Source organism: Ovis canadensis, chromosome 1 (genome assembly GCF_042477335.2).
Source record: "Ovis canadensis isolate MfBH-ARS-UI-01 breed Bighorn chromosome 1, ARS-UI_OviCan_v2, whole genome shotgun sequence".
NCBI lineage: Eukaryota > Metazoa > Chordata > Mammalia > Artiodactyla > Bovidae > Ovis > Ovis canadensis.
This window is the reverse complement of record NC_091245.1, coordinates 272,288,897-272,304,070: the sequence shown is the minus strand read 5'-3', so window position 1 is coordinate 272,304,070 and position 15,174 is coordinate 272,288,897. Positions and strand designations below refer to the sequence as shown.

The 15,174-nt window shown below is 45.8% G+C and overlaps 1 protein-coding gene across 8 annotated transcripts in view; it reads left to right on the top strand.

Annotated features, from left to right (window-relative positions):
• HLCS (holocarboxylase synthetase) overlaps positions 1-15,174 on the top strand; it is a 213,631-nt gene that overhangs the window by 20,593 nt on the left and 177,864 nt on the right. For 5 of the 8 annotated variants that reach the window (XM_069567910.1, XM_069567855.1, XM_069567866.1 and 2 more), the window contains exon 2: positions 2,791-2,928. In XM_069567910.1, the coding sequence (XP_069424011.1) occupies positions 2,791-2,928 (138 nt within the window). Of the gene's footprint in view, positions 1-2,790; positions 2,929-10,500; positions 10,604-12,379; positions 13,295-13,952; positions 14,042-15,174 lie in introns of those variants that run through there. The other 3 variants (XM_069567887.1, XM_069567899.1, XM_069567876.1) reach the window with 3 other exon arrangements.

Sequence of the window (15,174 nt, the reverse complement as noted above, 5' to 3'; positions counted from 1 at the left end):
TACTGGAGTGGGTTGCCATCTTCTTGACCCAGGTATCAAACCCGGGTCTCCTGCATTGCAGGCAGATACTTTACTGCTGAGCCGCCTGGGAAACCCTTCTTTTATAGTAGTGGTTTCCAAACTGGATTCATTTACTTAAAAATTTAGAAATTTTGAACATCCAAAAATAATGAGAAATGAGATGCAAATGTCTTTAGTTTTCTTGGGAGACAGTTTTACTTTTGCACATCTCCATGAGTTTATTGGGCTTCTGTTAACTTTGATAACTGTTAACTAAAGCTTTTCAGCCCTTGCTTACTGCTCTAGCTGGGTTTAGGGGTACCTGGGCTAAACCGATTTTGGGCTTTTGGGTTTCTGTAACTTGCTGTCCTTCTTAGAGCTTTGCCCAGAAATCACTGTTTCACAGAGATGTCCCCTAGTCCACACTAGATGTGACCAGTTAGCTCTGTATCCTCATAGACTTTCAGTCACCTTTCAAATGTGAAATTCAAATTCAAATATGAAATTCCAGTTTTTATCTTTTTTTTCATTGTGAGGTTTATTTTGTTTCATTAAAAAATTATTTATTTTGGTTGCACTGGGTCTTAGTTGAAATACACGGGATCTTTGATCTTCTTTGTGGTATGTGGGATCCTTCCTTTTGGCATGTGGCATCTAGTTCCTATACCAGGGATGGAACCTGGGCCGCCTGCACTGGGAGTGGGGAGTCTTAGCCACTCAACTACAGGGCAAGTCCCCATTTTTTTAAATTGAAGTATAGTTGATATACAATGTTAATTTCTGCTGTACAGCAAAGTGATTCAGAATATATATTCTTTTAAAAATTATTTTCCATTATGTCCAGTTTTTATCTTTTTCTCCCTAGAAATTGGGTCTGTTTGGCTTAGCAGCTTGACCTGTAATAGTTACTCAATGTTTCACTGAATAAAGTAGTGGTTGCTGGGCTTCATTAAGCTCTGTCTGAAGCCTGCAATTGGGAACTTTGGTTATTTGTGATTAGCTACTGTTATTTTAAGACTGAAAATACCGATGATTTTGATTCAATGGATACTGATGATTTGGTTCAATGGATACCTTATTGTCAGTCTCCCTGGGCCGAAGTAACTTTACAGAACTGAATCTTATGCCTTTGCGGTCTCCATATTTTATATACTTAAAATCAGATACATAAGTACCATATGTGTGTGTTTATGTAATCAAAGGTCCCGCAAGAATTAAGTATCACCAAAAATTGTTTATACAAACGGGAACTTTGAAGCTTTTTGTTTAATGTACATATCTTCTATGGGTAAAGTGGACAATCTTTTTAATTATTTTGCTCTTTTAAAAAATTTTACTTAGTTTTGGCTGCACTGAGTCTTCATTGCTGTTCGGGCTTTCTATAGTTGCAGGCGAGTGGAGGCTTCTCCTCAGTTTCAGTGAGTAGGGGCTGCTCTAGGTGTGGCGGCTTCTCTTGCTGCACAGCACAGGCTCTAAGGTGTGTGGGCTTCTAAGTTTCCTCCGGCTTCGTTGCCCCAAGGCATGTGGGATCTTCCCGGACCAGGGCTCAAGCGCTTGTCCTCGGCATTGGCAGGTGGATTCCTAACCACTGGACCACCAGGCAAGTTCCTACAGCCTGGTTTTTGTTTTTAACTATCATCAAATAATTATGTTTACCCACAGGAGTTATTCTCTCTCATTTTCATTCACTGATTGGTTCAACAGATATTTATTAAGCTTCTGCTTTGTGCCAGGTTACTAGGCCCCATGAAAATAACTTTCCGATCTTCCCAGCAAGGGCAGGTTTGGAACTGACAAGCAACCCTATGGAACTTGACCCAAATACCCTTTTTGGGGGTGGGTGATGATGAGAAGGCTCCCCACTTGCAACGTTAGCCTTCAGCTTTTTCTGCTCGGGATGTGCCTTGTCTTAAAGCCTTTTAAAATTAACGTACAGTCTTTCTAGAGAGATTTCAGGGGGCAAGCAGAAGTCAATGATCACAGCCAATCTGCTAACCGATCTTGACGCTGTCACGGCTGGAGGGGATGGAAGAACAGCTCTTTGGGCAACTGTCGGTAACAAGCTTCTGCTGATGGGCATGTGCTTCTAAGCCACCTCACCTTTACATGTACTTCCAAATAGTAATGTGGAAAACTCCTACATGTGCTCTGCAGTAAGAAATGGTGGGAATAAGCTTCAGAATTAATTGCTTGGATGAATGCTGGTCTCCTGCATTGCAGCCAGATTCTTTACCTACTGAGCTACCAGGGAAGCCCTAACAAGTAACGAAAGAAGTGAAAGCTGTCGTGAGTCATTGAAGGGTGTTGTTCTTGGTGGTTTAGACGCTAAGTCGTGTCCAACTCTTTTGCGACCCCTTGGACTGTAGCCCGCCAGGCTTCTCTGTCCGTGGGATTTTGCAGCTATTTATGTAGTCACAGCTCAACAACTGGGCTTCAGTTGGTAAAGAGTCAACCTGCAATGCAGGAGACCCTGGTTCGATACCTGGGTCGGGAAGATCCCCTGGAGAAGGGAAAGGCTACCCACTCCAGTATTCTGGCCTGGAGAATCCCATGGACTGTGTAGTCCTTGGGGTCGCAAAGAGTCGGACACAACTGAGCAACTTTCAGTTTCAGCTCAACAAAAAAATGCAGTGAGTTAATGCAGTGTATAGGAGAGCATCGGATGGCGTTAATGTAGATGCCACCTGGAATTACAGAGGCGAGGACGTCCTAGACATTAATATAAGGGACAGTTGTTTTTGAAGTCACATTGAATCCTCTATTGAATTGTGTTTCTTTCCCTCCATCCAGTCCATTGATGACTTAAACAAATGGGCCCTGTTCCTGGTTTCTCCTTTTATACTTGAAGCAGAGCACATCGCCTTTGTGACAGAGAGCATTTGGGTGCAAGGTGAGAATTTACAGAGACCAGCATCCTCTTCGGAAACTGTGAGTACCGTGTTCGTCATTTGTCAACCATTGTCAAAACTGAATTTGTTATTTTACATGAGTGCTCTTTCTTGGCTTGCCTGGTTTGCTTTCTTTTTGGATATTTTGGGTTGAAAGTGAAAGTGTTAAGTCGCTCAGTCTGGTCTGACTTTTTGTGACCCCATGGGCTGTAGCCCACCAGGCTGCTCTGTCCCTGGAATTCTCCAGGCAAAAATACTGGAGTGGGTTGCCATTTCCTTCTCCAGGGGATCTTCCCAACCCAGGGATCGAACCCAGATCTCCTGCATTGCAGGCAGATTCTTTACCAACTGAGCTATCAGGGAAGCCCTATTTTGGGTTAGATAAAAATATATTAGTAGGGACACTGGCAGTCCAGTGGTTTGGAGCCAGTGCTTTTACTGCTGGGGCCCAGGTTGAATCCCTGGTTAGGGAACTAAGGTTCTGTGCAGCCAAATACATATATATCCAAATACATACATACATATATCTATATATCTATTTATATATACGTGTTTTGGGACTTCCCTGGTGGTTCAGTGGTTAAGACTCCATGCTTCCACTGTAGGGGGCACTTAGGTCCCTAGTTGGGGAACTAAGATTGTACATGCTGCATGATACAGCAAAAAAAAAAAAAAAAAAAAGCACTGCCTGTGTTTAAGTTGTGTTTCCACTCAGGTCTCTCCCTAGGTCATCTAGGCCAGCCACACAGCTTCTTGCTGCCAAAATCAGTTCATTTCTATTACTGTGTACTGGATGTCTCACCCTGAGTATTCTGAAGGCACTTCAAACTCAGTAACGTGCCCCAAACTGGTGTATTTCCCAAACTTTGTATTTCTTTCCTGGATGAAAAAAAAGAAAATCTCGGATGAACACTCCAGCCTGTGGGTCCTGCCCCCTCCTCCTGCCTCCTTCCTGCCAGTCAGTGACTAGTTCTGCTAATTCCTCTCTTTCTGCTAAATCCACTGCCCGCGCATCCCAGATTTTACTCCTTCCCTTCCCTTCCTCCCCATCACATCCTCCTCTTCATTATCTTTTTGTTGAGTCTGAAAATGGCATCATCATGTCTTGGGTCTCCTTTGCGGGTTTTCCTTGGGACGGCCTGTCATCTTTCTGGACACACACCCTCTGGTGTAAGCTCTCAATGGGTGCCTTCTCCTGGGGGCTGTCACCTATCAGGCTCATGGATGCCTAACCCTAACTCCTTCCCAGCCCCCCTGCCCCCCAATAGGCTGCTTCTGCTGGCATCTGGGGTGAGTCCTTTCTGCCCTCACTCACCCACTGTATGTTTCCTGCCTGTGGCGTGAACGATCCAGGAGGCATTTTGCTGAAGGCGCACATGGCCACTGGACCTCCATCTCACAACACTGTCTTGAAGACACTGTGTTGGGATGAATGAAAAGGAAGAGGGAAAAAAGACTAGAGATAATTGACTAGAACTCAAGGTGGATGGAAATAAGAGTTAGCAGATAGGAAAAAGTAAAGGAGAGCAGGAACCTCTCCTCTGTTTGGAGCTCAGGAGGGATTTAGAGTTTTGCAGGTGGTGGTCTGACAGTAACCTAGTGTGCTAGGACATGACATTTTTGTCCTGCCAGTTCCTACTGTTTATTAAGCTCTGTATATACTTAGGATAATAATCACACCATTTATTGAGCCCTTGCTTTATTCCCTCTAGTGCTTACAGTTTTATAAGATATTATGGTCATTTTTAAAGAGAAGAAAATCAAAGTTATATGATTAAAGGTTGAAGGTGTTTTTTTTTTTTTTTTGACATCAGCCATTTTTAGCATCTTTATTGAATGTGTTGTAATATTGCTTCTGTTTCATGTTTTTGTCTCTTGGCCATAAGGGATATGGGATCTTAGTCCCTGACCAGGGATAGAACCTGGCCCCCCTGCATTGCAAGGCGAAGTCTTACCTGCTGGACCACCAGGGAAGTCCCTGAAGTTATATATATTTAGTAAGATTTCAACTTAAAATCTGTGCCAAAATTTCTAAAATATTGCAACTATTTAAAATATCAAATATGCACAGATTCCTTTTTTAACACAAAAGTGTGACCCCCTGTGCTCTTAATTTTCCTGGATCATTGTTGCCTAATGTGTATCTCTATACACATAGCATCTTAAGGAACACCGTTACTATATTAGGTAAGGTACAGGCTGTTGTGAAAGTCGCTCAGTTGTGTCCGACTCTTTGCGACCCCAGGGACTGTAGCCCACCAGACTCCTCTGTCCATGGGATTCTCCAGGCAAGAATACTGGAGTGGGTTGCCACGCCCTCCCCGGGGGATCTTCCTGACTCAGGGATAGAACCTAGGTCTCCCACATTGCAGGCAGAGTCTTTACTGTCTGAGCTATCGGGGAAGCCCAAGGTCCAAGCTAAGCTGTTGTAACAAGCGACGCCCAGCCCGTAGCGCTTCAGACAAGGTAGAATCGAACTTGTTTCTGAGGGGGAAGGTCCTGCTCTGGAAGCCCCCCCAGGGACCCAGCCCCTTTCTGCCCTGTTGCTAGGCTGCCTCCCCTCTGCCGTGATCTGGTTCTCTCTCGATCTGGTTCTCTCTCGGTGGAGGCTGGGCTCCTGCTACCCTACCCCGACCCCCACCCCCTAACCTGATCTGCATTCCAGCTCTCAGAATAGGGAAAGACAGGGAAGGTGGGGACCAACGCGCTTCCTCTTTGAGGTTGTGATCCAGAAGCTTCACATCACATGTCTTTCAGCTGCAGGGAAGTGGAGAAATGCAGTCCGTAGCTGGGCAGCCATGGATTCCGTGAAGACCCGGAGTTCTGTTACTACAAGGGAGAAAGAAAGACTAGATGTTGGGAGATGATTAACATTTCTGCCCCAAGGGCGATTTAAGATCTCTCCCCGTGGCTGTTACTTAATTCTTTTTCTTTTTCTAAATCACCTGTGCTGTGTTTAGTCACTCAGTCATTCTGACTCTTTGCAACCTCATGGACTGTACCCACCAGGCTCCTCAGTCCATAGGGATTCTCCAGGCAAGAGTACTGGAGTGGGTTGTCATGCCCTCCTCCTTAAATCACCTACAGAGCTTTTAAGATTTTTAAATAAATTATATACTTTTGGCTGTGCTTGAGCTTTTCTCTGGTCATGGCGAGTGGGGGCTACTTTCTAGCTGTGGGGGGTGAGAGCTTCTCTTTGAGGTGGCTTCTCTTGTTGTGGAGCGTGGGTTCCAGGGTGCTTGGGTCGGTAGTTGTGGGTTGCATGGGCTTAGTTGCCCTGCAACACGTGGAATCTTAGCTCCCAGACCAAGAGTCAAGCTTGTGCCCTCTGGATTGGCAGGCAGATTCTTAACCACTGGACCACCAAGACTGGAATGTTCCAGTGGTTACTTAATTCTGGGGGCAAAAGGATGCCTATCCACCAAGTGTACTCTCCAGTTAAGTCATCTTATTTGTGATCAGAGAGTTTAGTGGATTTTGCAACCAGGAGCTAGAGCTGTCTAGAGCCATATTTTGGACCACCATGGCTATTTATTACACAGGTGACCCAAGAGTCGATGACCCAAAGAACTTACACAGCTCTGTTTTGTAAACTGGGCTTCAGATCTTAAAAAAGGAGTTGATTTCACAGGTCTGTCTTCTACAGTCTGCTGTTCCCATTCAGGTTTATTGCTTAATGGGATCTTGCAGCTTGAGGGTGTTCAGGAATCTATGTATTTCACCTAACTCTCAAGTCATTTGAATTTGATAGGATCCTAAGGTGTTTAATAGCAAATATATCATTGAGGAAGGACTTTGGAACTTGATAAAATTCTTTCCCGTTTTTAGGACAGTACCACTCCCACAGCTATCAAAAATGATGCCTTTTTGGATTTTGAAAATCTCTTTTGTGGTCATTCTACAGACCCCCTGCCAACAAAGAAGTAAATTTCAGGAAGTCAGTTTAAAAACTGTAGCATTCACACATTCATATTTTCACTTAGTCATTCTTTCACTAACAGATATTTACTGAACAGTAGTCCTAGTTATTTCGTAGGTGCCATAAGAGATACCAGTGGGTCATGGCAGATTCAGCTCACTTTTCAGTGTCTTCTGTGCTTATATTAGCAGTCCTGTTTAGTAAGAGTCGGTGACCCAAAGAACTGCCACAGTTTTCTTTGTTGCAGAAAATTCACTCATGATCTTTGCATTCTGTAAAGGCCTTCATCCATCCATCCAAGGGCAGTTGAGTGCCTGCTGTGTGTCAGATTATGTTCTAGGGCTGGATGTATGTCATTTGAAGATGAAAGGCACATTCAGAGGGACTTCCCTGGCAGCTCACTGGTTACAACTTGTCTTGCAATGCAGAGAATGTGGATTCAATTCCTGGTCTGGGAGCTAAGATCCCCAGTGCCTTATGGCCAAAAAACCAAAATGGTAACACAGAAGCAGTATTGTAACAAATTCAATAAAGACTTAATGGAAAAAAATGCATTCAGAGATGACAGTTGCAGTCATCTTAAGGAGCTCACGGTGTGAGGGGAGAAGATAGCTAAGTAAATGAACAATTAAAGTTCACTGTGATAAGTGCTCTGGGAAAGCAAGTATAGGGGGAGATGGTGAACCTATCCAGATGGGGTGATGTCAGGAAGGACTTTCAGGGTGGGGGCAACAGCTGAGGTTTTAAGGAAAAATGAAGATTAGGTGAAGCAGGAGGAAAGGGCTTCCTAGGCAGGTGCAGAAGCACACAGAGCGTTTGTACCTGGGGACAACTGGAATCTAATTAAACAATTATTTTAAATTTGTTTTTGGCTGTACTGGCTCTTCATTGCAGTGCGTAGGCTTAGTTGCTTCATGGCACAAAGTGAAGTGAAAGTCGCTCAGTCATGTCTGACTCTTTGCGACCCCATGGACTATTTCCTGCCAGGCTCCTTTGTCCATGGAATTCTCCAGGCAAGAATACTGCTGTAGGTGGCCGTTCCCTTTGCTAGGGGATCTTCCCTTCGCCAGGGGATCTTCCCAACCCAGGGAGTGAACGCAGGTCTCCTTCATTGCAGGCCGATTCTTTACCATCTGGGCCACGTGGGTAGCCCAAGAATGCTGGTGTTGGTTAGCCTATCCTTTCTCCAGGGGATTGTCATGACCCAAGGATCAAACCAGGGTCTTCTGCATTGCAGGCGGGTTCGTTATCAGCTGAGCCACCGGGGAAGCTCTCGTGGCACAAGGGATCTTAGTAATAGTTTCCCGACAACGGATCGAGCCCAGGTCCCCTGGTTTGGAAGGCAGTCTTAAACCCCTGGACCAGAAGGGAAGTCCCAATTGGAGTCTAATTAACATGAGTTGGCGAAGTGGCTCAGGGGAAGGCCAGAGGGGAAAGATATGACTGGATTATTATTATTGTAGTTTAGTTACTAAGTCATGTCCAACTCATTTTGTGACCCTGTGATGCATTAAATTACGTTGGTGCGGTGATAGCTTTCCAGAACATTACCAAACATTACTAACTTTACCAAATGGTCACATTACCCAGTGGTCACTGGGTAATGTAATAATTAGTTTACCCAGTGACCACAGAATAGAGAGGCTCTCAGACCAAGTTCAGTCAGTTCAGTTCAGTCGCTCAGTCGTGTCCGACTCTTTGTGACCCCATGAATCGCAGCACGCCAGGCCTCCCTGTCCATCACCAACTCCCAGAGTTCACTCAGACTCACGTCCACTGAGTCAGTGATGCCATCCAGCCATCTCATCCTCTGTTGTCCCCTTCTCCTCCTGCCCCCAATCCCTCCCAGCATCAGAGTCTTTTCCAATGAGTCAACTCTTCGTGTGAGGTGGCCAAAGTACTGGAGTTTCAGCTTTAGCATCATTCCTTCCAAAGAAATCGCAGGGCTGATCTCCTTCAGAATGGACTGGTTGGATCTCCTTTTCAGTCCAAGGGACTTTCAAGAGTCTTCCCCAACACCACAGTTCAAAAGCATCAGTTCTTCGGTGCTCAGCCTTCTTCACAGTCCAGCTGTCACATCCATACAGGACCACTGGAAAAACCATAGCTTTGACTAGACGGACCTTTGTTGGCAAAGTAATGTCTCTGCTTTTCAATATGCTATCTAGGTTGGTCATAACTTTTCTTCCAAGGAGTAAGTGTCTTTTAATTTCATGGCTGCAATCACCATCTGCAGTGATTTTTGAGCCCCCAAAAATAGTCTGACCAAGTTAAGATGCTCAAATTGCACAGTCTATTAAATTAATTCAAAATAGAAGCAAGAAACAGTTCTGGGTTCTGTTAACACTTGGAATGGGGCTCCTGAGGGGTGGAAGGACTGCACACCTGAATCCTGAGCTAGGCAGGGTTCACACATCCTGCCTCTGTCTGCTACATCAGCTGCCTGCCGAGGATACGGTCACAGGGACTCTATGGGTGGAGGCTGCCTGTGGCCAGCACACGATTGCTCTGTTGGGGAAATTCAGGACGTCAGGGTGTCTGGAAGAGCTTCGGCTTACCAGTGACCTGCAGAGAAGCTGTGTGTTTTACCTATTTCTAGGCAGAATATGCATGGAACCCTAATGGGTGGCTGATTTAGGGATGACATAACTGTCAACTGGAGCTTTCCTGGTGGCTTAGATGGTAAAGAATATTCCTGCAATGCAGGAGACCCAGGTTTGATCCTTGGGTTGGGAAGATCCCCTGGAGGATGGCATGGCAACCCACTCCAGCATTCTTGCCTGGAGAATCCCATGGACAGAGGAGCCTGGTGGACTACAGTCCATGGGGTCGTGAAGAGTCGGTCACGACTAAAGTGACTTAGCCACAGCTGAGTGACTTTCACTTTCGCTTTTTAACTGGGAGGTGGCAGATCCGTGTCTTACTATTATCTAGGATTTACTCGGTCCATCCTTGATTTTCTTCCTGGGAGCAATACTGTCTTCTGTTTCGTTCTTTTTATCAGTGTTTCGCACACATACGTTCCTTTTGCCTTGCTTGTCTTCAGCACATCTTAAAAGTGACCGACAACATATCCATGAAACTCGTGCTATTTGTTTTTCTGATTTTCTATGTACCAGAATTAAATGTTCTTTAATAGCATGGCAAATACATAGGGTACACGGATTATAAAGGTTTATATACACTAATTGGGAATTTGGACTTTATCCTGTGGACAGCAGGCTAAAACATTTCTTTTTCTTTTTTAAAGCAGAATGAGCAGGTTCTTATGTTAAAGATCATAATGCAGGCAGATTGGAGACCGGATCTGGGGGAGGCAAACCTGGAATGGATTGTACCCTGTGAGGGAAGAGAGATAAACCTTGCAGTGTATTGGTAGCAGGGAGGAGAGGTGTGGAGACAGAGAGAGTTAGGAGCTTTTTTTAGGAGATGATGATGGATTTTTGGGTGGATGGGGGATCATTCCTGGAGATGGGGAATATGGCAGGAGGGGCTGGTAGAGGGGCCCCTATTTTAAAGAATGCAGTTTTGTACATTGTTGCAGTCAACTTGGCTGGAATGAACAGGTGACCTCAGAATTTCGTTGGCTTCTAACAGCAAATCTTCGTTTTTTGCTCCTGTCACACATGAGTCTGAGTAGGTCTCTGGTTGCTGTTTCAAGCTGGGTCCACTCCACGCTTCTTTCTCGTGCAGGGACCAGGCAGAGAGAGCACAGCTGTCTCAGGACGTGCCATTTCCACACAGAGTGGAGGAGTGAGAGAGCTGGCTGAAACCTGTGCTGTAGATTTGGCTTAAGGTGGCTGCAGATTCCTTCCTCTTAATGGACAAGTGGAATTTTATATTCCTCCCTTGAATCTGGGCTCACCTTAGTGATTTGTTTGCCTCATGGGACATGGTGGAAGAGACATTCTGGGGATGTCTGTTTAAAACTTCTGCTCTTTGTTGGCTTACCAACATGGGGGGTGGACAGGGATATAAAGTGAAAAACTGTGGTTGCTAATATAGTATCCTGTAGATGCTGGCCCTCACATGCTTATTGGGCTTCTAAATAACAATACATAATAGGAAATGGTTATGACAGGGACCTCCCTGGTGGTCCAGTGGTTAAGACTCAAACCTTCCACTGTAGGGGGTGTAGGTTTGACCCCTGATGAGGGGACTGAGATCCTGCATGCTCTGTGGTGTGGCCAAAAAAAAAAAAGTTATAGCAACAAGGGTATTTCTGTTATTTTCTGATTAGCTCTCAGTTATTAAGCAAATTAGAACACCTAGACCACCCTTTTCACTGAGTTTTCTGGTCGGCTATGATTTTGCAGATCCATATTAAGTCTCATCAGGGTCACTTTATCATTTCAACTGTAGCTTGTTGTGGGTGGGCTTAACGGATCCCTGATACTGTTGACTTGGTTTTCCAATCCCCTTCTTTTGAAAGCACCACACATCATAGTACCTTGCTAAATAGAGAGTGAAAACGATTCTGTAGTCCTGCTTATATCCTTTTTGTTCCCAAACCCAAAAGGCATGGAGAGTAACTGAAAGTAGGAAACAACCTCTTCCCCTGACTGTCCAGGTTTCAGATCTTGACATCTTTGTGTGTCTAGCCCTCTTTCAATCCATTCATTACTAGATGTTTAAAAAACCTAACATGTAATTCGGAGAAGGCACTGGCACCCCACTGCAGTACTCTTGCCTGGAAAATCCCATGGATGGAGGAGCCTGGTAGGCTGCGGTCCGTGGGGTCGCTAAGAGTCGGACATGACTGAGTGACTTCACTTTCACTTTTCACTTTCATGCACTGGAGAAGGAAATAGCAACCCACTCCAGTATTCTTGCCTGGAGAATCCCAGGGACAGGGGAGCCTGATGGGCTGCCGTCTCTGGGGTCGCACAGAGTCAGACACGACTGAAGCGACTTAGCAGCAACGTGTAATTACACTGATTTGGGGGAAGAGAAACGAGAGCCAAAAAGTGAGCAGTGTTGAAACAGTGACATTGATGTTACCCAGGCTCACTAATGGTAACCGGTATTTATCCGGGTTCTCTTGTGAAACAGAATAGGGTGTGTGTGTGTGTGTGTGTGTGTGTGTGTGTGTGTGCATACATTATACACACACACACATATATAGGGATGGAGGGAGACAGAGAAGTAGTGGAGGAAAGGAGAGAAAGACAGACAGAAAGAGGTTTATTTTAAGGAACAGGCTTCCGTGATTGTGGAGTCTGTGCTTATGTATCGGCTCCATGGACTGTAGCCAGGCTCCTCTGTCCTTGGGATTTTTTTCCAGGCAAGAATACTGGAGTGGATTGCCATTTCCTTCCCCAGGGGATCTTCCCCACCCAGGGATCAAACCCATGTCTCCTGCATTACAGGTGAATTCTTTACCACTGAGCCCCTGGGGAGGCCCAACTGTGGACTCTGGGGAGTCCCAACTGTGGACTCTGGGGAGTCCCAGGTCTGCAGGGCCGGCCAGCGGCTGGAAACTCCTAGAGAACAGATGTTGCACCTCGAGTCTGAAGGCAGTCTAGAGGCAGAATTCCCTCTTCCTCCAGGAACCGCTGTCTTTTTCTTGTAGGACCTTCAGCTGATTAGACAAGGCTCACCTGTGTTACAGGAGGATGATATACTTTACTCGAAGTGAAGTCATTTAAAATGTTGACCACGTCTGAAAAATATCTTCACAGTCACCTCTGAAATGATGTTTGGCCAAATATCCAGAGACTGTGGGCCAGCCCAGTTGGCACATGAGATTAACTGTCACCTGACTAGTTGTTAAGATTCCCATCCTCGCATTAGCTGCAGAGCTTTGGCTCAGCACCCGCTGCAGGCAGCCTTGGGAAGGGCAGTTCACTGAAGAGGGTTTAACCCAGCGTCCTTGGCCACAGGATCCCCTTCCGTGTGCACGTTTGTGTTGAGGTGAGTGGAGCAGAGACATGACTTTGCCACCAAAGGTCCATCTATCAAAGCTATGGTTTTTCCAGTAGTCATGTATGGATGTGAGAGTTGGACTATAAAGCTGAGAGCCGAAGAACTGATGCTTTTCAACTGTGGTGTTGGAGAAGACTCTTGAGAGTCCCTTGGACTGCAAGGAGATCCAACCAGTCTATCCTAAAGGAGATCAGTCCTGAATATTCATTGGAAGGACTGATGCTGAAGCTGAAACTCCAATCCTTTGGCCACCTGATGCGAAGAACTGACTCACTGGAAAAGACCCTGATGCTGGGAAAGACTTAAGGCGGGAGGAGAAGGGGACGACAGAGGATGATACGGTTGGATGGCATCACTGATTCAATGGACATGAGTTTGAGTAAACTCTGGGAGTTGGTGATGGATGGAGAAGCCTAGCGTGCTGCAATCCATGGGGTCACAAAGAGTTGGACACAACTGAGCGACTGAACTGAACTGAGTGGAGAAGACACATCACTGCCATTGCTGTGATCCTCGTAGCCTCAAGTTGCGAGCTTGGGTTTCAGAAGGGCTTTCTGCATGGGTGAGGAAATCCCTTTGTTTTGGGCTGACTGGGGCTTCCTTGGCTTTGATCTTTGGGAGTAAGCCTTTGGCTTGCCTTCCCCTTTCTTTCTCTGCCTCTTTGTCTCCATCTCAAAGTGCAAAAGGGAAGCGGACTGTTTGCATTTAGTGACTGTGTGGCTTTGCTTTGATGGGGCCACGGTGCTGTTGGGGGAGTTTGCATGGTCTGTGGCTCACGGACCAGGTTCCTAGAAAAAGGAAACGCATTTAGGTGAGGAAACAGCTGGCTGGGTTTAGAAACTTGATCAGGGATGAGCGTGTGTATTGTTCTCTGGCCATTTCCTGTCCTTCCCCTTGCTTTGTTTACCTCCTGTGGCTCTCCTCCTGGGCTTGAGGATTTGATTGTTGGCTCCTTTTACACCAAGTGCCTACTTTGAGCTCCAGCTCCATGCTGGTGCTCTGGCAGCAGGCTGCTACATCAATATCTGAACAACTAAATCCTGGGCTGGGTCTCCAGTGGCTGAACATCTCCCATCATTCTCGGCCCACATAATGCTGAGAACAAAGATGCTTTTAGTCTCCTGCAGGGGGGTTGCATTGCTCCTTTTCCTGTTTCCCATTCACCCTCATCAGAAAAGTCAGCTCTCACCGAGGTGGTCGTTTATCTTCTCATTCTCCAGAGCTGACATCCTTCCTGCATTCTCAGAGCTGGAAATCAGCTAGATCTTTGTCTGGACTGTAGACTTCAACTCTTCATCCGGGATCAAAGGTATTGTATTTGAAATGCAGAATTCTACTGAGGCCTGCATGGGTCAGACCCACCCTCCAGGCGAACCTGCGCAGAGATGGCAGTCAGTCGAGTGTGTGTGCTCAGTTGCTCAGTTGTGTCTGAGTCTTTGCAACCCCATGGACTGTAGCCTGCCAGGCCCCTCTGCCCGTGAGATTTCCCAGGGAAGAAAAGTGGAGTGGATTACCATTTCCTTTTCCAGGGGATCTTCCCCACCCAGGGATGGAGCCGGCAACTGCTGCAGTTGTGAGGGACGCCGACATGTAGAGCTAAAAGAGAATTCTGAGGTTCCTCTTTCTGCAGGTGCTCTAGGCTGAGTAGTGGGTTTTAGCCTGTTGATCATAAAGATCTGTGTTTATTATTTTTACCTCTAAGACAGTGTTTCTCAGCTTTTAGAATGATTCTTTGCCTTAGGAGCAAAGTTTAATTTGAATTCTCTTTTAAGGAGAGAAGTGAAATAGTAAGGAATAAAGATTTTGTGGAGTAGGGTTAGACCTTAGAGGAGTCCAGACTTTTTTTTTTTTTTTTTGAGATATAATTCACATAGCGTTGTCACGCGAGTGTATGTTGCTTGATTCTTTGTCTTGTCACAACAAAGATTTGGAGTGACAGACATTAAAGCCCCCTCGGCGTGTCACAGCTCTCAGGTCTTGGATAGACCGTGTTATAGCTCTCAGGTCTCAAATGGACCATGTTATAGCTCTTAGACAAATCAGTGTTACAGCTCAGTGTTACAGCTCTATTTTATGTAGAAGATAGCAGGAAAATCCATCTTTCAGGCGTGAGGGCACGTCGATCTAAAGAGATGAGAAGAGCGCCCCAGCGTGCGGGAGAGAGAGAGAGCGAGCTGGCGCTGGCTCTGGCTCCTCTATGTATATGTTTCTCTCTCCCTGGGCCTGTCCAATGTAAATTGGGCCAGCCAGGAGTGGTGTTTGTTTTACCTGAGGTCCTCACTCCGGTCCTCGGACCTTCTTTGGTTTCATTTTTGCGGGCTTTTCCCTTCCTTGTCTGTGGCCACCGCCATTTTGGACTCCTTTTCCCTGTTCTACCTACCTAACAGCGTGAACTTTATGCTTTTAAAGTGTTTGTTTACAGTTTAGTAGCTGTACAGTCAT